The sequence below is a fragment of the Cucurbita pepo genome, chromosome LG16 (assembly GCF_002806865.2).
Source record: "Cucurbita pepo subsp. pepo cultivar mu-cu-16 chromosome LG16, ASM280686v2, whole genome shotgun sequence".
NCBI classification, from domain to species: Eukaryota; Viridiplantae; Streptophyta; class Magnoliopsida; order Cucurbitales; family Cucurbitaceae; genus Cucurbita; species Cucurbita pepo.
This window is the reverse complement of record NC_036653.1, coordinates 7,415,908-7,440,312: the sequence shown is the minus strand read 5'-3', so window position 1 is coordinate 7,440,312 and position 24,405 is coordinate 7,415,908. Positions and strand designations below refer to the sequence as shown.

At 35.5% G+C, this 24,405-nt stretch overlaps 4 protein-coding genes across 6 annotated transcripts; 3 read left to right on the top strand and 1 right to left on the bottom strand.

Annotated features, from left to right (window-relative positions):
- The first annotated feature begins 643 nt into the window (after window positions 1-643).
- LOC111777411 (integrin-linked protein kinase 1-like) lies at window positions 644-8,607 on the top strand. 2 transcript variants are annotated; one of them, XM_023656992.1, is made up of 13 exons: window positions 644-1,225; window positions 1,934-2,008; window positions 2,116-2,211; window positions 2,836-2,921; window positions 3,162-3,282; window positions 4,047-4,126; window positions 5,106-5,168; window positions 5,457-5,581; window positions 6,212-6,297; window positions 7,459-7,580; window positions 7,762-7,873; window positions 7,984-8,082; window positions 8,389-8,607. In XM_023656992.1, exons 1-12 carry the CDS (start codon window positions 824-826, stop codon window positions 8,080-8,082), a joined length of 1,467 nt encoding a protein of 488 aa, XP_023512760.1. In that variant the 5' UTR covers window positions 644-823; the 3' UTR covers window positions 8,389-8,607. The 2 variants fall into 2 exon arrangements, with proteins under 2 accessions (XP_023512760.1, XP_023512759.1); XM_023656991.1 differs by having other exon boundaries at window positions 8,354-8,607.
- Window positions 8,608-9,678: 1,071 nt separating this feature from the next.
- LOC111776770 (elongation factor 2) lies at window positions 9,679-13,663 on the top strand. The gene is made up of 4 exons (XM_023656123.1): window positions 9,679-9,833; window positions 10,250-10,301; window positions 10,376-10,463; window positions 10,989-13,663. The coding sequence occupies exons 2-4, from the start codon at window positions 10,299-10,301 to the stop codon at window positions 13,427-13,429; spliced, it is 2,532 nt and encodes an 843-aa protein (XP_023511891.1). The 5' UTR covers window positions 9,679-9,833; window positions 10,250-10,298; the 3' UTR covers window positions 13,430-13,663.
- Window positions 13,664-14,157: 494 nt separating this feature from the next.
- On the bottom strand, window positions 14,158-15,371 carry LOC111776772 (HVA22-like protein f). 2 transcript variants are annotated; one of them, XM_023656124.1, is made up of 5 exons: window positions 15,232-15,371; window positions 15,085-15,111; window positions 14,867-14,989; window positions 14,519-14,765; window positions 14,158-14,432 (listed from the first exon to the last, which is right to left on the bottom strand). In XM_023656124.1, the coding sequence occupies exons 1-5, from the start codon at window positions 15,276-15,278 to the stop codon at window positions 14,406-14,408; spliced, it is 471 nt and encodes a 156-aa protein (XP_023511892.1). In that variant the 5' UTR covers window positions 15,279-15,371; the 3' UTR covers window positions 14,158-14,405. The 2 variants fall into 2 exon arrangements, with proteins under 2 accessions (XP_023511892.1, XP_023511893.1); XM_023656125.1 differs by having other exon boundaries at window positions 15,085-15,128; window positions 15,232-15,322.
- Window positions 15,372-20,317: 4,946 nt separating this feature from the next.
- Window positions 20,318-24,330, top strand: LOC111777074 (agamous-like MADS-box protein AGL1). Its single transcript, XM_023656511.1, has 9 exons — window positions 20,318-20,561; window positions 20,684-20,925; window positions 22,764-22,848; window positions 22,970-23,031; window positions 23,104-23,203; window positions 23,433-23,474; window positions 23,562-23,603; window positions 23,736-23,897; window positions 24,214-24,330. Exons 2-9 carry the CDS (start codon window positions 20,744-20,746, stop codon window positions 24,328-24,330), a joined length of 792 nt encoding a protein of 263 aa, XP_023512279.1. The 5' UTR covers window positions 20,318-20,561; window positions 20,684-20,743.
- The last annotated feature ends 75 nt before the right edge of the window (window positions 24,331-24,405 follow it).

Below are 24,405 nucleotides of genomic sequence, written 5' to 3'. Positions count from 1 at the left end.
TTCATTGCAAAATTTTTGAAACAAAATTAAATTTTTAGTTTTCAATCATGAATTAATACACTACTAAAATATGGATTGACAGTAATCAAATGGGGTTTAGGAGTTTTTAAGATAAAAATGGTGTCGTTTGTAAAGTGGCATATTTGTCTGAAGAAATCAATAGTGTACTGAATCGAGCAGTTAAAAAATATCGTAAGTGTAAGTGGTATACACTACGTAAGCAATCGCGTTACGTTTAATCTTTCCTTCAAAAAATAATATATATATTATCGACATACTAAAGTATGACGAAAATGAAATAAGAAATGATACTTCGATCATTTTTGTTTTATTTTAACTTTTGAAATTGATTTCAAATGAAAGTTTTGTGGAAGAATGATAATTTAAGAGATTATTTATTTATATATATATATATATATATATATATATATAGATTTATTGACATAAATTGACAGAGTTGGGAGAAAAGTTTGGATGGNCTTCCAAGGCCGAAAATGCAAATCTTTCTCTAAACTCAAAAACTCTAGTAAGGAAAAAATGGGTACAAAGAGGTTTAAATTACAGAAAAGAAAAGAAGAGAAAAAGGTGATGTTAAATACTGCAAACTTTTACTTTATACGTTAGCCTGACTGAGTCGTAGTTATCTGTTTATCGGTACCAAGTCGCCGTCTAAGCGACACAGTCCCATCCCAGCAGAATCGCCAGCTAACTATCCCTCCTTTTTCATTTTCCTTAATCTCATTGTCCTTCAGAATCTCGAAACTCCTGCGCTGAGGATGGGGGGAGATGAATTCGATTCCATTGACCAACCGACTTTGGAGGAATGCAGTGTATATTAATTTTGTCTGTTGTATGGTTTTTTGAGGTGGTGGCAATTTGGATCTTTCCCCCCTCCTCTTCCTCCATGGATGGTAGTGTACGAGCTCGTTTCCCACTCGGAAAACAGTCATCGCTCAAGCCGGAACGTGAAGATTCGGCTGTGGTTACCGATGAGCTTGATGATTCGATCGTGATTGACCCTGGGATTAAGCTCATGTACCTGGCGAATGATGGCGATTCGGATGGGATTAGGGAGCTACTGGATTCGGGTACCGACGTGAATTTTCACGACACTGATGGCCGAACCTCTTTGCATGTTGCTAGTTGTCAGGGCAGGCTGGACGTCGTTGAGTTGCTCCTCGAACGTGGTGCAGATGTCGACGTTCAGGACCGATGGGGCAGCACGGTGAGTTTTAGGATACTCTGTTTCTGGTATATTACATTANTTTTTTTTTTTTTTTTTTTCATAGCATATTCGACTCCCCTGACTTCCAAATACAAAAATAAAAGAAGGATGTTAATATCAATTTGAAAATTTGGATGATTATCTTATGGTTGAATTTCTTCACATTTTTATGAGCAAAGTTGTTTATTGTTTCAATTAGCACTATTGCTTCTGCCACATAACTGAACTAATACCTCTAATGTTATTGAACACACGAGGAAATGAAGTTAGCAGTGCCTTAGTTTCTGATTGGTTCTTTAAGGTTTCGCTAAACATCCACATATGTTAGATGGTTGAAACATGGTAATTGAAAACTGAAAAATGTGTCTGAAAACAGTCAGATTGGTATGTTGGACATTGCATAAGCGATTGGTATAGTACCCACAATATGAATTTTCTTCTTCTTCCAAACGATGTAAAAAAGAGGGGTGGATATTTGAGCCATGAAAAGTATTTCTAGAACGAATGTGATGGATTTAACATTTAACTGTTTATGGATTCTACCTTTTGAAGTATTGTTCCTCTTTTTAAGAAACAGTTCGTAGTTGGCTACCATACTCATTTACTCATGGTACTTAATACATTTTCTGTTTCTATTTAATAATCTGGGTTAAAAGAAGGAAATGGTTGAAGAATTTGAAGTTATAGAATTTATTTTGTGTTTAATAGCCTCTTGCAGATGCCATATATTACAAGAATCATGATGTGATCAAACTCTTAGAAAAACATGGTGCAAAGCTACCGGTAAGATACTGTAATTAGCACTTTAATGTGCAATTGCTTTTATTCTGTATGTTCTCACCTCATTGTACTTACAAGTTGCTGGGAATATTCCCTCTTGTATATCCCAGATGGCTCCAATGGTAGTGCAAAATGCTCTTGAAGTTCCGGAATATGAGATCGATCCAAATGAACTTGATTTTTCTAAGAGTGTGAACATTACAAAAGTAAGTTTACGTTCATGCTATGCTATCAAGTTTCTTTAATACATTTTCTATTTTCTGAAGTATTTTTCTTTGTATATTAATATGATAACAAATTCAAAAGTTTACGTAAAATTGAGGAATCTCTAAGTGAATGAACTTTTTAAATTTTCAAAGGGGATATGCATGACAAAAAAGCTAGTACAGTTCCAGCCAAATTTTCTGTTTAATATTAATACTAATTTAAGGATTCTGAAATTAACAGGAACAGAAGGATTTCAGTCACTTTTTAATCCTACGATTGCAAAATACAGTTATCAAAATTTTCACTCCTGGTCTGAGCATTGTGGCATAGACTTGGCTTGCTAAGATTAGAAAACTACATGTTTGGATCTCAATTAAAATTATGTCAATATTATCTAGCTTATGGATCCCTCATACTTTCTGTTTGATTTTTGCATTTGCACGTTGTTGAAACCTATTATAAATCGAAGATGTGGCCAATTTTTTCTAATTCTTTTCGTAATGTAGATCCTTGTTGATATATACATGTGAATTTGGGTGCTATTTGTTTATTTAACAGAAACAAGAAATCAACTGACTTCAATTTTGCTAGTCCTCTGAATCCATTAAAATATAATTACACAGGGAACTTTCTGCAGTGCTTCTTGGCGTGGAATTGAAGTTGCCGTGAAGACACTAGGCAAGGATGTTTTCTCCGACGAGGATAAAGTGTGGGTTTGATTTTGTGAAATCATTATTTCTGTTTCTTATGTTTATTATGCTTCTTTTAACTCATCATAGTTGGAGGTGGACTTGATAATTCCCCACAATTTTGGGTACTCTGCGTATCAGATTATTGGAATTCCATTAATGTCCATTTGGATAGCTCTACGGCTTTCCCTTCTATTCTGTTAGATATCGAAACTTAAATCTCTTGATATCTATCTTATAGTAAAGTTTTAATGTTACAGGAAGGCATTTAGGGATGAACTTGCTTTACTACAGAAGATACGGCATCCTAATGTTGTGCAATTCCTGGGAGCTGTAACACAAAGTAGTCCAATGATGATTGTCACAGAGTATTTGCCCCAGGTCTGCCCTGTTTTCCAACTTTATTATATGAAGGAAGTTTGACCACGTTCTTCTTTGGGGAGCTTTGCAATATTATTCACTATCACTGCATTCCTTTAAACTTTTTCATTTGAAATGCTCAAGTGGTAAATCAATATGGTGAAATAGATAGCTGTTCATGAAGTTTTAGGATAGCATGTTACAATTTGTAAATGCATTAGTGTTATCATCTAGATGTATTCTATATATGTTCCCTAATGATTTTGTTTACCCCAGCATGTTTTCTTTCAAATTGTTTCTAAGAAAATCTGCAGGACAGTATTCCTATGTATACCATGTTGTAAGATTAAAGTGAAGCAGCGGCCTTGATATGTTAAAATCTTTCAATCTTGTAGAATTTGATGTGAGCTTGAAATTAGTCTTGAGGTATAGTGAATATGGAGAAAGAATAATGCATATTATGGTCTATTTGAGTAGGATAGAAGGTAACATTTCCATGCTGGAGTTGTAGCTAAGGTTTTTAATCTTTAATTCATGCACACATTTCCATGTTTAATGCTTTTGTATGTAATAACTTGAAGAATGTTTAACGGCACTTCACATAAATCATGACCAACTGTGGACAGTTATTGTTTCTATTTCTTTGTCTTGGTGTCCTATATTCAAGCTTTTTATAATTACTCTCTCAGTTCTATGTGTCAATTTGAAACAATTTTTGCAGTGCCTTGTACATTTCATATATCACTGAATTGTTTTTTCTTATAAAAATTTATTTCTTTTTCCAGGGGGACCTTCATGCATTCTTGGAGTGTAAAGGTTCCTTGAAGCTACCAACAGTTGTAAAGTTTGCTCTTGACATTGCAAGGTCAAATCAGTTTAATGTTCCTTTAATTTGTTAGAAAGTTTTTTCAATCTGGAAAATTGGAAATTAATCAATTATTAGTATAAAAAACATTCGTAAAAAAGTATGATATGGCCTAGTGCTACTTCATATCACTACCGTTTGGCTAGAACACATATTGATCCTTGCATTTAAGGTAAAAGAAGTTGTCTTTACATCATTCTGAAATTGGATTATCTTGATCGCCAGTCGCCACTCAAGATCCTTGCATTTAAGGTGAAAGAAGTTATCTTTACATCATTCTGAAATTGGATTATCTTGATCGCCAGTCGCCACTCAAGATGGCTCAGTCATGAAAAAGGACGTGTAGCATCATATTTGGGATTTTGGAGGAGATCACTATCACTTTTTCATTAGAAACTGGCAACGAAGTCATTACCACTGATTTTAGTTTGGATATTATTCTCAAGCCAAAAAATAACTAAAATTGTCCATGATTAATGGAAAGAGCACATGAGATAGAAGGTGCACGTTAATATTTTCTCTCAAGAGAATTAACTTCATTACAGAAGATGACATTGGATAGATTGCATTTTGACTCTAAGATGTTGTTTCTGATCAGTTCTAGTTCCATTTAGTTTTGGAAGAATCATGTAGCATGAGTTGGATATAATTGAAAAATGTTTATTGACCTTGTAGATTTTTTCTACCCAAACCATGTTAGAAAAGTTGATAGACGGATTTTTGTTTTATGTTTCTACTATTCAGGTAACTGAGTTGTGCCCTTCATTATAGTATATATGGCCATTTTGTTTGTTGGTTGTTTGCTCTAATATGTTATAATTTAACTATGCGTGAGGTCTTATTCTTCATGATTGGAGTTCCTTTCTCTAAAGGCTCCCATTTGTGGGCTTGGTTTTTCTTATGCACTTATATTCTTTAATNCCCAAAAAAAAAAAAAGAAGTTATAATCTTACTAACATAATTCTAATATATTTTACAGGGGAATGAATTATTTGCATGAGCATAAACCTGAAGCAATAATCCATCGTGATCTTGAACCTTCGTATGTTTTTATCTTTTCTCCCTTACCATTTTATCTTTAGAGATGGTTATATGAAAAAAAGATTGTGAAATGGCTAGAGTAGAACACTAAAAGTGCCAATGTATAGTAGAACTATAATTAACTGAAATCAATATATTGGAAGTGCCTAATATTATTTCCATGGTGCACTTGAAGAGTTAGGCTAAGTTACCAAATGCTAAAGAATAATATGGCATGAGATTTAAGTTATCAATTGCTAAACAATTTGAACTTTGAAGGTTGCTTATTTGTTTATGAGTAAGACAACAGAAACATACTGCGGGATGATTCTGGACACCTGAAAGTTGCAGACTTTGGAGTTAGCAAACTTCTAAAATTTTCTAATAGAGTTAAAGAAGACAGACCTGTGGCTGTGACATGTCAGGAGACTTCATGTATGTTTATACTTTGACTGAAAGTAGTTTTCTTTTCTCTCTTTTTCTCCTCGATATGTTTTCAGAGGGACCATGTTGAATGTTATAACATATATATTGTGCTGATCGTGGCCTTGATTAAAATATGGATGTTGTTATCGATATTGGGAATTCAATTTTACAGATTTATCAATATCGATGAATCTTTCTGTAAATAAAAAAATAAAGAAAATGGAATTAATAATCAAGTTGTTTTTAGTTCCAAACTAAGCTATAGATGTTGTTATTTAGTATTTATATTGACATTGGGATTAGCAGATACTATTTTTTTTTTTATGGGTAATTATAAAAGATATTAGAGATGTTGATTAATTCTCAATATCAATGTCAGACCTTTTTGTCTATGAATATATCGACGAATATTTCACTCCTTGTATGGAACTACTTTGGACCCATCCACTACACTGCTTTGTGATACGCCTGTCTAATTTCTAAGAAGATCATGCTTAATTTCGGTCCAAGCCTTAGTTGCAACAATCCTTTCACTTTACTAAAAGAAAGTATAGAATGAAGATCCCTTATGAAGTTGTCATGTATTGTGTGTATATTCTCTGTACCCATTTATGGAAGTTGCTGGTTTCTCTTGTACAGGGAAATATGCTGCACCTGAGGTTTATAAAAATGAAGAATATGATACGAAAGTGGATGTGTTTTCATTTGCTTTGATATTGCAAGAGGTGAAATCTCTCTAAATGATCATTCTTCTGTTTGTTGCAATGTCCAACTTGTTGTGTCTAGTTCATGCTTTTCTTGGCTATGACATTTTTTTTTGTTTCGTACTGGTACATATTGTCATGCATTGTCAATTATCCTCAGCTGAATTATACTTGTACATAGGTACTTTTGTATTGTTTTTGCTCAAATATAGTTTCCATATAGTTGGCAAATATATGTGTGCCTTCAACGCTCACTAAGGAAAACAATTGCTATTGCTGCAAGGCAATGAATTTCAGTATAAATATCCCATGCATGTCTAGTTGTTAAATTGTACTTCTCTGAAGCCACTTCTCACACAGTTAATAACTTCCAGTTGAGTGATGAAGGGTTCTCCAAGCTCAGTTTATAGATGAAGATATGCATTTTTTAAGATCATTTATTGACTTGTTCTTTTTTAAATAAGATGTTTGTCATTTAAAAGTGGACTTTGATATAGGTAGGATAAGTGAACCAGTTATTTCAAAAGCTCATAACCAATAGTATTGAGTCCAGTCTTCTTTAAAACCAAGCTCGAGAGTCTATTCTAGTCCAATCTGTTGAGCCCATTTATTTGAGGCATTCCTAATAACCCGATTTGGCTTCCCAATAAACTATCATAAAACCTCCAAGTGGAGGCGCCATGTTTGGAAGAAGTAACTGCCAAGGAAGACACTCTCACTTCATCAACTAGGAAAGGCCACATGAAACCAACACTTAAATTCACGACTTATTCAACAAGTTCTGATATCTGTTTCTGGAACTTGATGCTTCTTCTTTGATTGTCGCTTTTCCTTTTCCATGTAGGAAAAATAACAACTATCATAAAACTTCCAACTGTCATGACACCCCCTTCAGCTCGTGAGAAGAGAACTACTTTTTTCCACCCCCACACCCTCATATGTAAATTGAATTAGGGGGATAGCTATGCCAGTCAGTATGCTTTATTGGGAGAATTTTTATCCATCAACTTGAGGCTGTAGCAAGTTTTCCTTTCAATTGAGTTTCTGAAGTATATATATATATATATATGGGTCCTTTGTTGAATATTCACTAAATTGTAGGCTTTGGATTTATAATTCGTCGTTAATATTGGTCCGATGTGCTCTTGCTAATAACACGTAATATTTTATGGATTAATGTAGATGATAGAAGGCAATCCACCTTTTTCAACAAAGCCAGAAAATGAAGTACCCAAAGCTTATGTAGCTAATGAACGGCCACCATTTACGGCTCCACCTAAGCGTTATCGGCATGGAATACAGGAGTAAAGTCCTTTTCATTTGCATGCTATGTGCATGCCAAGTAGTTATTGGCTATCATATTTTCTTTTGTTTGCAAGTCATTTCGTAGTTGGAATATTTTTATGTTTAGTTTGGCTCATTACAAAGCATGATAAACTTCTGTCAAGTCAGTTCATCTTAATTCCTGCACTTTCTTGTCTACAGACTAATCCGGGAATGTTGGGATGAGAAGCCACATAAAAGACCCACATTTCGGCAAATAATCGAAAGGTTGGAGGATATTAACACTCAACTTATGCAAACAAGAAGCTTGAAGGTGCACAAGCTCTCTCTCTCTGTTAATCAATCATACTAACAGCCAGCCATTTTGTTTCTCATCATTTGAAATGTAACCATAGCCATTTTTGTCACATCAATTGTTTACAGGTGAATCCATTCTGCAATTGTTTCCGGAACCTGAAAGCCTTATTTACAAGTGAAAGGACTAATCCAGGCAGCAGATCTTCTTACTCGGAAGCCAAATGAGTTAGTATTCCTCGAGATTCTCGGTCTTTTCCTTCTTTCTCTTCCATACACGTCGTGATGTTTTGTTACTGGAAAGAATGTCTAAAGCATCATCTTGTGCACATCTTTGGCTTATTCTGCCTTGGAAACATTGCTCAAACATGTTTTGCTTGTTCTGTGCCTTAACTCTGGTGTCTTTCCAATATCTCTACCTATTTCATCAATTGGATCATCCTTGTCAGTGTTACTTGTTTCAGTTGAAGCTCTTTTCTTTCTTTAATTTTCTCCATAGCATCCACAGAGAAGAAATATCCTTCATCTTTGTAGTTGATGTAATGACGCCCCATGAAGACCTGATACCTTGCTAAACAAGATTATGAGACCAGCAGCTCATCTTGGCACAATGCTCAGCAATTATGGGGCCAAAATCTTACTGGGGAAATCATCGTATCGGCGTATTAACCTGATATCTATTTTGGCTCGTGACGTTCTAAAAAGTAACTATTTTGGTCATTAATATAATAATATTATACAAGTTACAGAATATATGTGCATCGTATACATGCTTATGCTTATAGAAGCTTTCATATCAATTGTCGAAAGCAAATTACAGGTGTGGGTTGTTTTTCAAATTAGAGACTAAAATGAAAAATAACTTGAAAAACATGAATCAAACTTGATTTAAACTGTGTTATTTTTAATTGCGATACCACTTGTCACAATCGTACTCTTAATGGCAGCGGACTTGCGATTGTGCGACACTCACTTTTCAATGACAAGTGAGCTAAGTCAATTCGTTCTTGTGTCGCCTACGACCATGCGACGTATGCTCGAGCCTTTGACCTCGGTTTAAGAGAAGGTTTTAGAAAAACGATGGCAGAGAGAGATTTTACCTTTGACCTCGGTTTAAGAGAAGGTTTTAGAAAAACAAGGGTAGAGAGAGATTTTCGAAAGAGACGTTATATAAGCAAGCAAGAGAGTAACAATAACGGCTCACCGTATATAATCTTGATCTTGGAAGCAAGAGAGTAACAACATAACCTTGGAAGCAAGAAGCAAGAGAGTAACGATAACGGCTCACAGTATATAACCTTGGAAGCAAGAGAGTAATAATACGGCTCACAGTATATAACCTTGAAAGCAAGAGAGTAACAACAACGACTCACAGTATATAACATTGGAAGCAAGAGAGTAACAACGGCTCACAGTATATAACTTTGGAAGCAAAAGAGTAACAACGGCTCACAGTATATAACTTTGGAAGCAAAAGAGTAACAACGGCTCACAATATATAACCTTGGAAGCAAGAGAGTAACAACGGTTCATACAGTATATAACCTTGGATAGGGGATATGACATTTAGAGACTTATTAGACATAAAATTGAATACAGACTCAATTAATGCTTAATTAAATTTAGAGATTTATTAGACATAAAATTAGGGCACCATTTTGCAAATAATGGTCAAAAGTAAGACCAAATGACAAATACGCTACATGTGCAAAAAAAAGGAAAAGAAAAAGTGAAAGAGGTTACTTTTGCAATTTTCAGTTAGAGGACTTGGTGGCCCAGCCCAATCGCAAACCCTAGATGGCGCTAAGAGGAAATGCTTCTTTGATACCGCATATTCGGCGTCGCTCTCACTTCCCACCACCTCTTATTCCTTCTCTCACTCCCGCTGTTTCGGCGCCTGTACTTTTCTTTTGTGGAGGCTCAAAGAGACAGTCTCTTCCTTTGCTCTCCCTTCATCGTCTCTCAGACTCTTCTTTCTCGTGAGCACTCTCTCTCTCTCAGCTGAATTTATTTGCAATTGTATCTGTATTCGTGTTCGTCACTTGCGCTCTTTCTGTAGGTTTGGTGATAATGAGATCTGTTTGCTCACTTGTTTATATTCGATGAATTCTTTCGAGATCTGTTTTGGTTGTTACTAGTATTCGATGGATTGAGTAATTGAAAGAATTGTTTCGATGCGTAATTAGAGTAGTTTCGTTCAGGTTATGGTTATTATTTTTTTTTTTTAATGTTAGAATAATGAGATTTAAGCTGGAGAGTTTGCTATGCTATATCTTGAGATTTTCTCTTTTGATATTATGTTGAAGATAATAGTTAAATTTGTTTTCACTGTTGACCTGATTATTTCTGATTATTTAATCTTTTAACAGTCGTATACATTTTTTTCCCCCTACAGTTAAAAATCTCTTATCCGCGGACGTCGTGAATTTTGAAGACTTGTCAAGATGGTCAGTACGCTTACTCTTGACGATCTGCAACGTACTTTTTCACTTTAATAATCTGTAATCTTCTATGTGTTCAGGTGAAGTTTACAGCCGAGGAGCTTCGTCGGATTATGGACTATAAACACAACATTCGTAATATGTCTGTTATTGCTCACGTCGATCATGGTAAGATATGCTAATTGAACTATTTTTTAGGCTTTTCAAATGTGAATTTAGAGAACGATATAAAAATTTATGCTGGACATTAAATATAAAGTTACGCACCCAAATTTTGTTTCCTTAGAGATACTTCTAGCGCGTGCACAGGCCTATTGGAAACGGTACTNTTTTTGTTTTCCCTCTTATTTTTTTTACGTAATTTAACCTAATTTTCAATCGAGTTGAGTTAATTTTGATTTGTTGTGACTCTCTCATGGTGTAAATTTTGTTATCCTCTGCTCAACCGTTATATTCTCACTGATCTCTACAAAAACTAGAAGAATTTTGTTTGGCTTTCTTCTCCTCTTTTGTAATTTCATACCATGTTTCCTAGGAAAACTATTGATAGGCTTGCTATTTTCTCATTGATATGAAGTATGAGCATTGACATTGAAAAGGAAGTTTTAAGAGCATGGCGAACTAATTATGAATTGTTACTATACATCCTTTTTAGCCCTTATTTTATCTCCCCACCTTTTTTTTGCATTTCAGGGAAGTCCACTCTTACAGATTCTCTTGTGGCTGCTGCTGGTATCATTGCTCAAGAAGTTGCGGGTGATGTTCGGATGACAGATACCCGACAAGATGAGGCAGAACGGGGTATCACCATCAAGTCGACTGGAATCTCCCTCTACTACGAAATGTCTGATGAATCATTGAAGAGTTACAAGGGAGAGAGGAATGGAAATGAGTACCTTATCAATCTTATCGATTCGCCTGGGCACGTCGACTTCTCATCTGAGGTTACAGCTGCTCTACGTATTACTGATGGTGCCCTTGTGGTGGTGGATTGTGTTGAAGGTGTTTGTGTCCAAACGGAGACAGTGCTTCGTCAGGCATTGGGAGAGAGGATTCGACCTGTGTTGACTGTTAACAAGATGGACAGGTGCTTCCTTGAGCTTCAAGTAGACGGCGAAGAGGCTTACCAGACCTTCCAGAGAGTTATTGAGAATGCTAATGTGATCATGGCTACATATGAGGATCCACTTCTTGGTGATGTGCAAGTGTACCCTGAGAAGGGAACAGTTGCTTTCTCTGCTGGTCTGCACGGTTGGGCTTTCACCCTGACCAACTTTGCAAAGATGTACGCCTCTAAATTTGGAGTGGATGAGTCAAAAATGATGGAGAGGCTTTGGGGCGAGAACTTCTTCGACCCTGCCACCAAGAAATGGACCAGCAAGAACACTGGATCTGGAACATGCAAGCGTGGATTTGTTCAGTTCTGCTATGAACCTATCAAGCAGATTATTGCTACTTGCATGAATGACCAGAAGGACAAGCTATGGCCTATGTTGCAGAAGCTTGGAGTTGTCATGAAATCTGAAGAGAAGGATCTTATGGGTAAAGCATTGATGAAGCGAGTCATGCAAACATGGCTCCCAGCTAGCAGTGCTCTTTTGGAAATGATGATCTTTCATCTCCCTTCCCCAGCCACGGCACAAAAGTATCGTGTTGAGAACTTGTATGAAGGTCCACTAGACGATGCTTATGCTAGTGCCATCAGAAATTGTGACCCTGAGGGACCTCTTATGCTTTATGTATCAAAGATGATTCCTGCATCGGACAAGGGCAGGTTCTTTGCCTTTGGTCGTGTCTTCTCTGGGAAGGTTTCAACTGGTTTGAAAGTTAGAATCATGGGTCCAAACTATGTCCCTGGAGAGAAGAAAGACTTGTATGTGAAGAGTGTCCAGAGAACTGTCATTTGGATGGGAAAGAAGCAAGAAACAGTGGAGGATGTGCCTTGTGGTAATACGGTTGCCATGGTTGGGTTGGATCAATTTATCACCAAGAATGCTACTCTGACAAATGAGAAGGAAGTTGATGCTCATCCAATCCGAGCCATGAAATTTTCTGTATCTCCTGTGGTGCGTGTGGCTGTTCAGTGTAAGGTGGCATCTGATCTTCCCAAGCTTGTGGAAGGCCTTAAACGTTTGGCTAAGTCAGACCCTATGGTCGTGTGTTCCATGGAGGAATCTGGTGAGCACATTGTCGCTGGTGCTGGAGAGCTACATCTTGAGATCTGTCTGAAGGATTTGCAAGATGATTTCATGGGTGGAGCTGAAATCATAAAATCTGACCCTGTTGTCTCTTTCCGTGAAACTGTCCTTGAGAGGTCATGCCGCACAGTGATGAGCAAATCCCCCAACAAACACAATCGTCTGTACATGGAAGCACGACCCCTGGAGGAAGGACTGGCAGAGGCTATTGACGATGGTCGCATAGGCCCACGAGATGATCCTAAAATTCGGTCTAAAATTTTGGCGGAGGAGTTTGGTTGGGACAAGGATCTCGCGAAGAAGATTTGGTGCTTTGGTCCTGAGACTACTGGCCCCAACATGGTGGTTGATATGTGTAAGGGAGTTCAATACCTGAATGAAATCAAGGACTCCGTGGTGGCAGGTTTCCAATGGGCGTCTAAAGAAGGTGCGTTGTCTGAAGAAAACATGAGAGGCATCTGTTTTGAAGTGTGTGATGTGGTTCTTCATGCTGATGCCATCCACAGAGGAGGTGGTCAAGTTATTCCCACAGCTAGGAGGGTGATTTACGCATCTCAGTTGACAGCCAAACCCAGACTTCTTGAGCCAGTGTACCTGGTGGAAATTCAGGCCCCGGAGCAAGCTTTGGGAGGTATTTACAGTGTTCTTAACCAGAAGCGTGGACATGTGTTCGAGGAAATGCAGAGGCCTGGTACCCCTCTCTACAACATCAAGGCATATCTCCCTGTCATTGAGTCGTTCGGATTCTCGAGCACTCTGAGAGCTGCAACTTCTGGCCAGGCTTTCCCTCAGTGTGTGTTTGACCATTGGGACATGATGTCTTCAGATCCATTAGAAAGTGGCTCCCAAGCTGCACAGTTGGTTGCTGATATCCGTAAGAGGAAGGGATTGAAGGAACAGATGACCCCACTTTCCGAGTTCGAGGACAAGCTGTAGAACACTTGCCAGCCTCTAATTGAGTTGTCTGCCCTGGCTTATTGGAAGTTTTTTTGCTTATTGATCTAAGAGACGCTGTTATTTTACTTTTTGAATGAGATTGAGGATTGTTCTCTTTTTTCTGTACGCACGCTAGAGGGAAGCATAAAAAACTTCACAGCGAAGACCAGTAGAATTTGTCTTTATCCCTGGTTTGGATATTTTTTGTTTAATGCTAGTTATATTTCATAAAAATGTATGTGGTAGCTTCTCTTAAAGTGGAACAATTTTGTCTCATCATATCTGAAATTTTAACGGCGTAATCCATCTTTGATACGTCAATTGCTTACAGGTTTAAGCCATTCAGCTATCGTCACTTGAACCTCAAGGTGCTCAAAGTGTTATCACTTCTGTAAGAAGACGGAAAGGACTAATCCAAATTGCAGATCATCTTACTCCGCAAGCAAATGAGTAAGTCCTATTCGTTTAGAATCATAATCTTTTATTTTTCATCTCTCTTTGATATCGACTATATGGGCTTTATATTTGGAGATCGCATATTTATGTTATGACTTTATCGAACAAATTGATTTGGGCTTGTTGTGCGTACCACTTTTTTTTTCTTTTTTCTTTTTTTTTTTTTTCCTTGGATGAGATAGACTAGGCTGTCTCAACTGGTTTCCTCATATCATCTCTGCTTCTTTATTTTAATTAGACCATCCTTTATTAACTTTGTGGGAAAAAGAATATAGGATTTACTTGTCTCAATTGATTTCCTGGAATTTAGGAGAACATTATTGTTCGGTAGGAACTCGTTTTTTTACAGTTCTTATCCACAGAAAAACCAAGCACCCTTGATTGTTTTCCCTCTTGTGCAGAATACACAATATACAAGCACACAACATGAAATCGTATTAGTAGAGCCCAACCATTACTCAAGCCTTGTAAATATTAAATCATCCATTTTTCTTCAACTTCATCGTAGAAGGATTTCTTCTCAGTGTTTCTTTGCTTCTTTTTCAGCCTACAAAATCAAGTCTAACAGGATTAACATCATAGATATCTTTAAGTATTATAGCATCAATTTGAATATAAATAGAGGCAGCTTACAGCTTTGACAACTCGTTCAAATGCATCGGGTCCATATCTATCGATATAACGCTCCGCTGATTTCCTAGAATCCAGAGTCATCATCTGGAGAACTTTCTTTTGATTCTCTGGATAGTTTGGATTCACATATCCCCCAATCTTAACATATTTCCTCACTATATTCTCGTAGATATAGGCTGACCCATTGAAAATTGGTAGAACCAACCATAAACAAGCCACGAGCTTAATGTATCCCCAAAGTGGAATCCTGCATGCCATCCCATAGCCTTTAAAATGTAGACTTGAAGAAGAAGAAGAAGAAGAAGAGCCTCAAAGAATAGTTTTGTGTATTAAGTACTAGAATTATACCAAACCAGGATTCTCCAAAATGTTAGTTCGAAGAGGGTTATGAGGGAGTATATAACCCAATAACTCAACCATTGTCGGTCATCAAGACTTGAAGGACTCTCAATTGCTCTAATTGATGCATATCTGTTCATTCATATGCATTAACCTTTTATGAATCATCTCTTGCAGCCATGAAAAAGGACACAAGATTTAAATGCAAATGGCTTATGTGCACTTACAAGGGAAAAAAAAGCATCACGCCAGGCCTGGATCAAGGAGAAGCCTAAATTTGTCAAGCAAGGTAATGATAAACAATGACATAAAACAACAAGATATTTGGGTTTTGAAAGTTAAGAGAGACATTCCCCCAAAAGATTAGTTTGTACCCAATTATTGTATACAAATGTTTAGCCATAGCTCCAAGAATACCCATCTCTGACGAACTAAATCTTTGTTGTGTTCAGCTGCAAAACAAACTTTGGAGTATTTGTTCTTTCAAGATGATGAAAATGAAGGAAGAAGGTTGGGTTTATAGGGAAGTGCAATAATTCTGAAGCTGAATAATTAAGCAAGGTAAAGAATGTCTGTTCCAGCTTGTTCTTTACCCGCACTCCAAGCAAAATCCACAAACTTCAAAGGAAGTCGATCAATGGATGGAATGAAACAAAAAGGTAGAAGAATATAAGGTCCTTTCCATGCTTTTCAACCATTCCAACTTGCATTTATAGCCAGAAAAGGTTTGTAGGTATATACCTTCCCTTTCTTCTCTTTCCTTTTTGCCTTCCGAGTCTGAATTTTGTTCCTTCCTCGACTTTATCTAGCTAAATCTTATAATTATAGCTACGTCGTACATGTCATTACTATATCAAACTTTCATTCAATATATACTAAGTTTTGAAACATTAGAATAATATTGTGATTTTTGAACGAATAGAAGTACGTATTATTTGATTCATTACTTACTTAATGTGTCCGAAAGTTAATTGTGTTTTACTTTTACTTGTTTTTTCTTCAATATTCAATGTTCATATTGATGTTTGAATCCAGTAAAAGAATCTTTGAACTTTTATCTTTGTGAAATTACTGTGGTGAAGAATGCTTCTGCAATTGGGTCTCAGTGCATAAATAATTGGATGGTGATTGAAAAGGAATGGGCTTGGATAGCCAATCCAAAGATTCGATCTTGAGAAAGTAGGATGCGACATGTCGGTCTTGTCTTGCCATTCACTTCCTACCGGTTGCTTTGGAACATGGTCGACATGACCACGTGTTGGACTTCATTTATTAGCCGCAAAGTCCAAGTTTTTACAGCTTCGGTTACGAAACGACATGTCATTTCCCGTGTTTTTGGATTTGGTTAATCCAACTTAACCAACCCACTTGCTTTTGGATTTCTTTAATGGTAATACTTTTATAATTTGAAAATTTCAGTGTAATTGTATGTTTTGATGGTTAAAATCTCTGGTATTTACTTATTTTAGACAATAAAATAAGATCAATAATACAATTTCAAATTATGAAAACTATTTTTCAAATACTTAAAAAAAAAAAAAAATTACCACTCGTGTGTTGACCTGACATATATTCATATGTACGTCTTCCTTGTCTTTTGAAATTTGTATATTTGGTCAATGTCTCTAAACTTTTAATTTCATATTTATTATGTTTATGAAATTTGAATTGAAATTTATAAAAATAAATTGATTTATTGGAGCCCTAAGTTTCAATTTTGAAGACGATTAAATAGATATAAATTTTGTAATTAAAAAATTAGTGTTAAATATAGGTAGGTTACCTGGTATGATTGTGACATTATATTATGTGGAATTCATGATATTAGGTAGTAAACATTGAAGGAGTCTGGCATCTTTCACCGTCATTTTCATCTTTAATTACATTTGTATTTACTTTATGCTCACCTTTTCTCCACTATCTTTTTCTTTTTCTTTATTTATTATTATTTTTTTTCCATCCTCTTTCCCTTTTAAATAGTTATTGTAATTTTTATTTTTCATATTTATTTTGATTCGGAACTCTTTATATACTAAAATATTTTCAGGAATTCTGACACGAATGACTGATGAAATTGAAGTAGACGTGATATGAACTAAGAGACATCAATCATACAATATACTTCAATGAACATGTGAAGAAAAGGTTGTCAAAATTATCAAAAGATGTTCTTCAATGTAGCATGAATTGAAACATCTTTTGATAATTTTGACAACCTTTTCTTCACATCTTCATTGAAGTATATTATATGATTGATGTCTCTTGGTTCATATCAAGATGCGATCGACGTTTAGTCGACTCTACAACTGCACCCTTCCAAGTTTGCTCCTCACTACAAGTGCTCGTGCATATGAAATAGATCTGATAGTCATGTACTACTTCGTCATAAAAGAGCAATGTATGGGACAAGACCCTTTCAAAAGCAATGGTACGGAGAGTCTGAGGTTGTTGCATCATGACCAACTCGAAAGGGTTGAAGTTCGACGTGTCCTTGTCACTAGAAACTTTGAAAGTAATCAATCGCCCTCTACAGTTTCAAATTTGGCACGGTCGCGCTTTAAAATGTGAGGCTGAAAACGATACGTAACGGGCTAAAGCGGACAATATCTGCTAGTGATAGGGTTGAGCTGTTATAAGATATCTTTAACCAATGGATCAAAGATTTGAATCAACAAACCAATTTCAATCATACAAATATCCTCCAACTCGATCAAAGCATCAAAATATTGAAAAATGGCACAAATTTAACATCAAAACACTCATCCTAACATATTAAAATTTGTTGAAATTGAGATTTGAATGTTGAAGTTTGTTCCCTAAATCAAAGCTGTTTGATTTTGACTCTGAATTTTGATGAAATTGATGAGAAAATAAAGGGGAAAGAGAAGCATGCATGCACCTGTTTCATAGTGCTTTAATTAACAAGCTGCATGTAATAACATTGACAAAGGGGGATGCTTTTCCTCTCCCTTTGTACAAATCCCTCTTCTATTTTTCCTTTTATATTATACTTCTCCTTTCCTAGTACTGTCAGTCTTTGTCCCCTCCCAATGTATTTCATTCATTTTATTTCACACTCCTAAACTACTCCAATTTGAGCATAATTTAGCCGTTAATGCACTCGTTAAGTCTATATATACTTATAATCTTATTTCACGAAAAAATAAACGATACCCACAAGTCAAAAATCAAAATTTTATATCGTATTTAATCAAATAAACCTTTTTAAAAATCTGACTAGGTTTGGTAACTTCAACTTTCACTCCACTGATGCACGAGCCAACACAGTTCAATGAATATCTGACTCAACTGAGTCATTAATAACCGATTAGCACAAACACAGAAGTCTCCTTTAAAAAACGATAAAACGAGGATGAAACTTGATTTGATGTAAGAGGAATAGCGGGAATAATTGCATAGGTAGTTTTCCCTAATGGCCTAATTTCATTTGGGTTTACAAGAAAATGGTAAAAATTGAAGTTGGGTATGTGAGAGGGAAGAATTCAAAAGGGTGACCAAAAAAATGAAGAATCAAAACATGGGTCATAAAATAGGATACCAAATCAAGGATGGATAATGGCCTTTCATGGATACTTGACCCTACAAAATAAGGACCCTTTCAATGGCAATTTTGCAGCTCAGTATCTGAAAGCTGCATNATATATATATATATATATATCTATATATATCTATATATATCTATATGTGAATAATGAAGTCAAGAAAGAAATAAAGAAGATGAACAGGAAATTACATAGGATTCTTATTTTACTTTGGAAGATATTCTTTTGGGGGTTGAAAATTAAATTAACGATGATCTTGAGTTCCTATCGTCATCGTCATCTTGTTCGACAAACCTATATTTCTATCGCCATCTCTTACGACAAATTTTTTATTTATGTTGAAACCTATGTGTGTCCTTTCGGAGAATTGAATGTTGGTATCTGCATAATGTTGAATGATTTAATTGTATGATGTTGATAAAAATATCAATGTTGGAAATAAAATCTTATATGTTAATAAATTTGGAATTTTTATTTGGTGCTTTTTTAAATAAGTCATCCTTCTTTATTAGTACTATATTATTATTTACCTACTTTAAAAATATCAATTAAGATTATTTTTCTTGATAGAAAACGCTACAAGTTTGTAGAAGGCAGTTTATACATTTATCTAAGGAATGTTTCGTTCCCTCTCCAACCGAGATCTTACAATCTAGGGGTCGAGCATCTTTGTTGCCCCCCGCTCGGTGTCTGGCTCTATGTTTCGTTCCCTTATCCAACAGAGATCTCACAATCCAAGGGGCCCAATATCTAGCACACTGACACATTGCTAGTAGATATTGTCCGTTTTTGCTCGTTACGTATCATCTGTTAGGGAAAGATTTTCATACCCTTATAGGAATGCTTTGTGGGATCTCACAATCCGGGGCTAGTGTCCTCACTGGTACAATGCTCGATGTCTGACTCTGATATCATTTGTAACAACACAAGCCCACCGTTATCACGATTTGAAAACGCATACTAATTATAATAAAATACTTAAACATAGTAATATATAAATAGTGAAAATAGGATTTAAATGTACTTGTTTTTGGACATCTATACAAAGACATATTTTGAAGCAACTTTCCCTTCATACTTCACCTTTATTATCAATTATAGCCTCTCTCTTTTCACACCTTCAAAAGCTCTCTATATATAAATGGATAGAGTGAGAATTCTCTTTATTGGATATTAATTTCATATCCTAAAATCTATTTCAAAATAGTTTTAAATCAAGAATACAATGTCTAACCTCAATAACCCATATCCGACACATATTGTCCTCTTTGTGCTTTCCTTTTCGGACTTTTCTTCAGCGTTTTTAAAACGTATATGCTAGAGAGAGAGAGGTTTCCAAACCCTTATAAAGAATGCTTCGTTCTTCTCCCCAACCGATGTGGGATCTTACAATCCACCCCCTTGGGACCCAGCGTCCTCACTAGCACTCGTCTTCCTCTCTAATCTAATTTGATATAATTAACTTGAAATACTGAGCTTCATCTTCAACATAGTGGAGGAATCTTCCAATGAGACCATAACTGTAACGATCCAAGTCCACTGTTAACAGATATTGTCTTCTTTAGACTTTCCTTTTCGGGCTTCCTCACCAAGTTTGTAAAACACGTATGATATAGAAGGTTTTCATACCCTTATAAAGAATAGTTCGTTTCCGTCTCCAACCGAGGTAGGATCTCGGTAGGATCTCACAATACCCAATAAGGCTATTTTCTCATATACATACATAAGAGATAAAGGGTTTTGTAGGTTTGTATGAGTAAAACAGAAGGTCTAATTCCAACCAATTTGTGGGTCACTTTTGAGAGAACCTTTTATGGGGTACCCCTTCTTAAACTTTTACCCATAACATGAAGAAATGGGAACCCTAACACACACACACTCTCTCTCCCTATAATTTTGTTTCCCCTAATTCCTCTAATCTGATCTTCCTTCTTATTAAAAGCTAAGTTGGATTAAGGGCTTGATTAACCCTCTTTAATTTCACACCAACAAAATGGCAATATGAACAATTTCAATCTACTTTTCTCCTTTAAATACTTTTCCAATAAACCAAACCCTACACCTTTTTCCACCATACCCTTCACCAAAATCTGATCCCCCTTTTCTGTTGGTGTTCTTCCATCAAAGTTGAGCTCACCCAGGTTTGTTTTCTTCAAAATCTTGAAACCCCATCTTCAAAGTTTGAATCTTTAGGTGATTTTGTGGCAGATCTAGTGACCAAAACCAAAACCCATGTCTTATTTTTGTGTGTTCTTTGGTTCAGATTTCAGCCACGGAGTTCCCAAGCCAAGCTGGAGAAGGATCTGCCTCTTCCCACAAAAAAATGGGAAGAGGTAAGATTGAAATTAAACGAATTGAAAATACCACAAATCGTCAAGTCACCTTTTGCAAGAGAAGAAATGGTTTGCTTAAAAAAGCCTACGAGTTGTCTGTTCTTTGTGATGCTGAAGTTGCCCTCATCGTCTTCTCCACTCGTGGCCGTCTCTATGAATATGCCAATAACAGGTTTCACAACTTCAAATTCTTCCTTCAAACACCAAATAAATTAATCATTTCTATCTCAGCTGCACAGATCTATGGTTAAAGCTTAGGGTTTAGCCTTAANTTTTTTTTTTTTTTTTTTTTTTTTTTTTTTTTTTGAGGAAATTAATGAATCCATGTTTTTAGGGTTTTTGTTGCCTAAAAATGTCATCCATCTATAATCCGTCACCCTAAGCTGTCTGTCCCAGATGATGGTGTCATCGCCCTCATTATTTCCATTTTTTCACCCTTTTTCCATTACTTTTAATGTTCTTGCTCAACTTTGCTTGCAAAAATCTTATTTTTTTCAAATGGGTTTGTTAGATAGCGTTTGATTTTATCTGGGTTTTTGTTTTTCTTCTTAATTTGTTTTTCTAAGCTTTCAATTTATTATTTTAGCCTCCGATCTTAAGAGAATTGCTATAATTCAATTACCGGTGAGCTATGCTCGTTACTTTTTTCTTGATAATCAAACTCAATTTTTCTTTTTATATGATATTTGTTTTGAATTTTTAGGGTTTAATACAAAACATAATTAATTTCTTATTTAGAGTAGAAATTAATGAATTTTCCACACAAATGATCAAATTATGACAAACAAATTTTAAAAATTAAAAAAAAAAAATTGAGAATGGATGAATAGTAATTAGAATAATTAAAAAGATGGAAAATAGTATTTTTTGTGAGTTGTACAATAATTAAATGAATAATATTAATACCATTTTCTTGCAATGTGGAAGGACCATTCTGCCCTCTCAAACTTTAATTTGTAGCATAGAAATAGAAAAAGTTGGTAAATAGCTTCCTCTTCTTCATATATTCATATTTCATGCCTTTCAATCTCTCCCTCTCTCTCTCTCTATACCAATTTAGCTTCAGTCAACTCACTACTGATATTCATATTAATCAAATCCGACAAGAAATTATTGTATTTTCATTATTATTATTATTATTTTGGGAAAATTTGAAAAATCCCATTTGAAATATTATTGATTTTAGGTTTGGGAGAGTGGAAGGGAAAGTGTGTGTAATTCATTTTCTTTTGCAATGCAAGAGAGAATCATTCTATTTCTATGAAACTTCGATCCTCTCCCCCTTATCACTAATTTAGACCCTTTTTTTTCCCTCCATTTTTAATGATTTTCAAACCCATCAGACCCATTTATGATGCCTCTCATTGATGCAAACAAATAGCTTAAAATCTTTTGACAAGAGCGTCGATAAGACGTTTTGTTAGATCCCACCTCGGTTGTACAGTTTAACTCTCGTTTTAAAATTGTGAGGCTTACGTCAATACGTAACGGGCTAAAATGGACAATATCTGCTAACAGTGAGATTCGTCTGTTACACATATTAAGCTTGAAGTTTACGGTTTTTACGGGTATCTAGGAAGCTTCAATGTAAGAAAATCGTGTTTTAGGGCATAGATTTGTCCGAGAATTGAAGTGATTGAGGAAGAAATTAGGGTTTTGAGCGAGGAGGATTTAGAATTTAGGGTTTCGGGTTTTCGGGTTTCGGGGGAAAATGGAGATTAGGGATTAGGGTAATAGAAAAATGAAAAGAAATATAAAATAATGTGGGATGTTTGTTCACACTGCAATCATGGTCGACGAAATTAAGGTATCACATGCCACCACCCATTTTCTTGGAATCCCTCGTGTCAGTTTTATTAGTTGTGATTCTCTTTCTTTTATCTATATATAATATTATATAATATTAAAGTATTTATATAATTATATTTAACATAATGTTTTAGTTTATTATTAAATTTGTGGGTAATATATTTGTGAATGAATGGTTAAAAATGAGTACAATTTTTACAGTGTTAGAGGAACCATTGAAAGGTACAAGAAAGCATTTGCTGACTCTTCCAATTCTGGATTATCAGTTGCAGAAGCTAATGTACAGGTANTTTTTTTTTTTTTTTTTTTTTTTTTTTTTTTTTTTTTTTTTTTTTTTTTTTTTTTTAAGGAACAAAAAAGTTCAAAACACAGATGAACAATTAAATATGAATTTTTTCTTTTTACAGTTTTACCAGCAAGAAGCATCGAAGCTGAAGAGACAGATCCGGGAGATTCAAAACTCGAACAGGTTCGGTTCCGAAAAACACAAAAAAAAAGTAACTTTTGTATGAATTTACGGTGTTAATTTCATCTTTCTCAGGCATATTCTTGGTGAAGCACTCAGCTCATTGTCTTTAAAGGACCTGAAAAGCTTGGAGGGCAGATTGGAGAGAGGAATCAGCAAAGTTAGGGCTAAAAAGGTCTCCCCTTTTACTCGATTGCTTCGACGTATTGATATAATTAGATTCAATTCATTACATTCGAGCGTAAGGAAGTCTTTGTGTTCGAATCCCGTAATCTTGTTTTTGTTACTACCCATGTTCTAACTTTCCACGTTTCGTGTTAAAATTGTATATATTTATGCGTTTGAGTTCAATAGCGATTTAAAATTTATTCGGGTTCAAAATTGACCGTTTTGATTGTGTGCAGAACGAAACCTTGTGTGCAGAGATGGAATTCATGCAAAAAAGGGTACGTATATAACACACGATATATACGAGACTATTTGGAATGATTGTTCAGATACTTAAAAAAAACGTTGACTTTTTCTCGGTGTAGGAAATGGAGCTTCAGAATCACAACAACTATCTGCAAGCACAGGTCAAATTCTTCACCTTTTTCTCCTCGATAACACAAATCCCTCGAGAACAAAATACTCAATTTATTTCAATTATGTTGATACGTAACATTATTTATAACATCGCTCACGTAAATTTAGTTCGATTTTAATAGATTGCTGAACATGAAAGAATACAACAACAGCAACAAACGAACATGATGCAAAGGGGAACGTATGAGACAGTGGGAGGAGGGCAGTACGAGGAGAACAGAAGCTATGGCGGCGTGGGGCTTATGGATTCCGACACCCATTACGCCCATCAAGACCATCTCACTGCCCCNAAAAAAAAAAAAAAAAAAAAAAAAAAAAAAAAAAAAAAAAAAACACAAAAATCTTGTTGTTGTTATTATTATTATTATTATTATTCTCAATCTCCAACCAACCAACTACCGAGGATGTCAAATAATAACTGCCTTTTGAAGCTCTCTGCTTCTGGCTGAGATAATCTCATGGTATTTATTTTTGTGTAGTGTTCTTATGCTTCATGCTACAATCAAAACCCTCAACATAGACTCCTTTTTATATATATTATAAAACCTTTTTTTGTATTTGTGATATTTATTCGTTTCGGGTTATGATTTGTTGATGTAGTTGTTGGGATACATGCTCGACCCAAATTATAAATTTACTGGATGTATTGTGAAATATCGTAACAACTCATGCCCAGAATTTATATTAGAATTTGGAATCTCGATTCAACATGGATGACCTCGAGATTCCTCTTAAATCTTCTGCGACATGGCCGTGTTACTTACTCTTTGCAATTTTCAGGCGGCCCCTAAC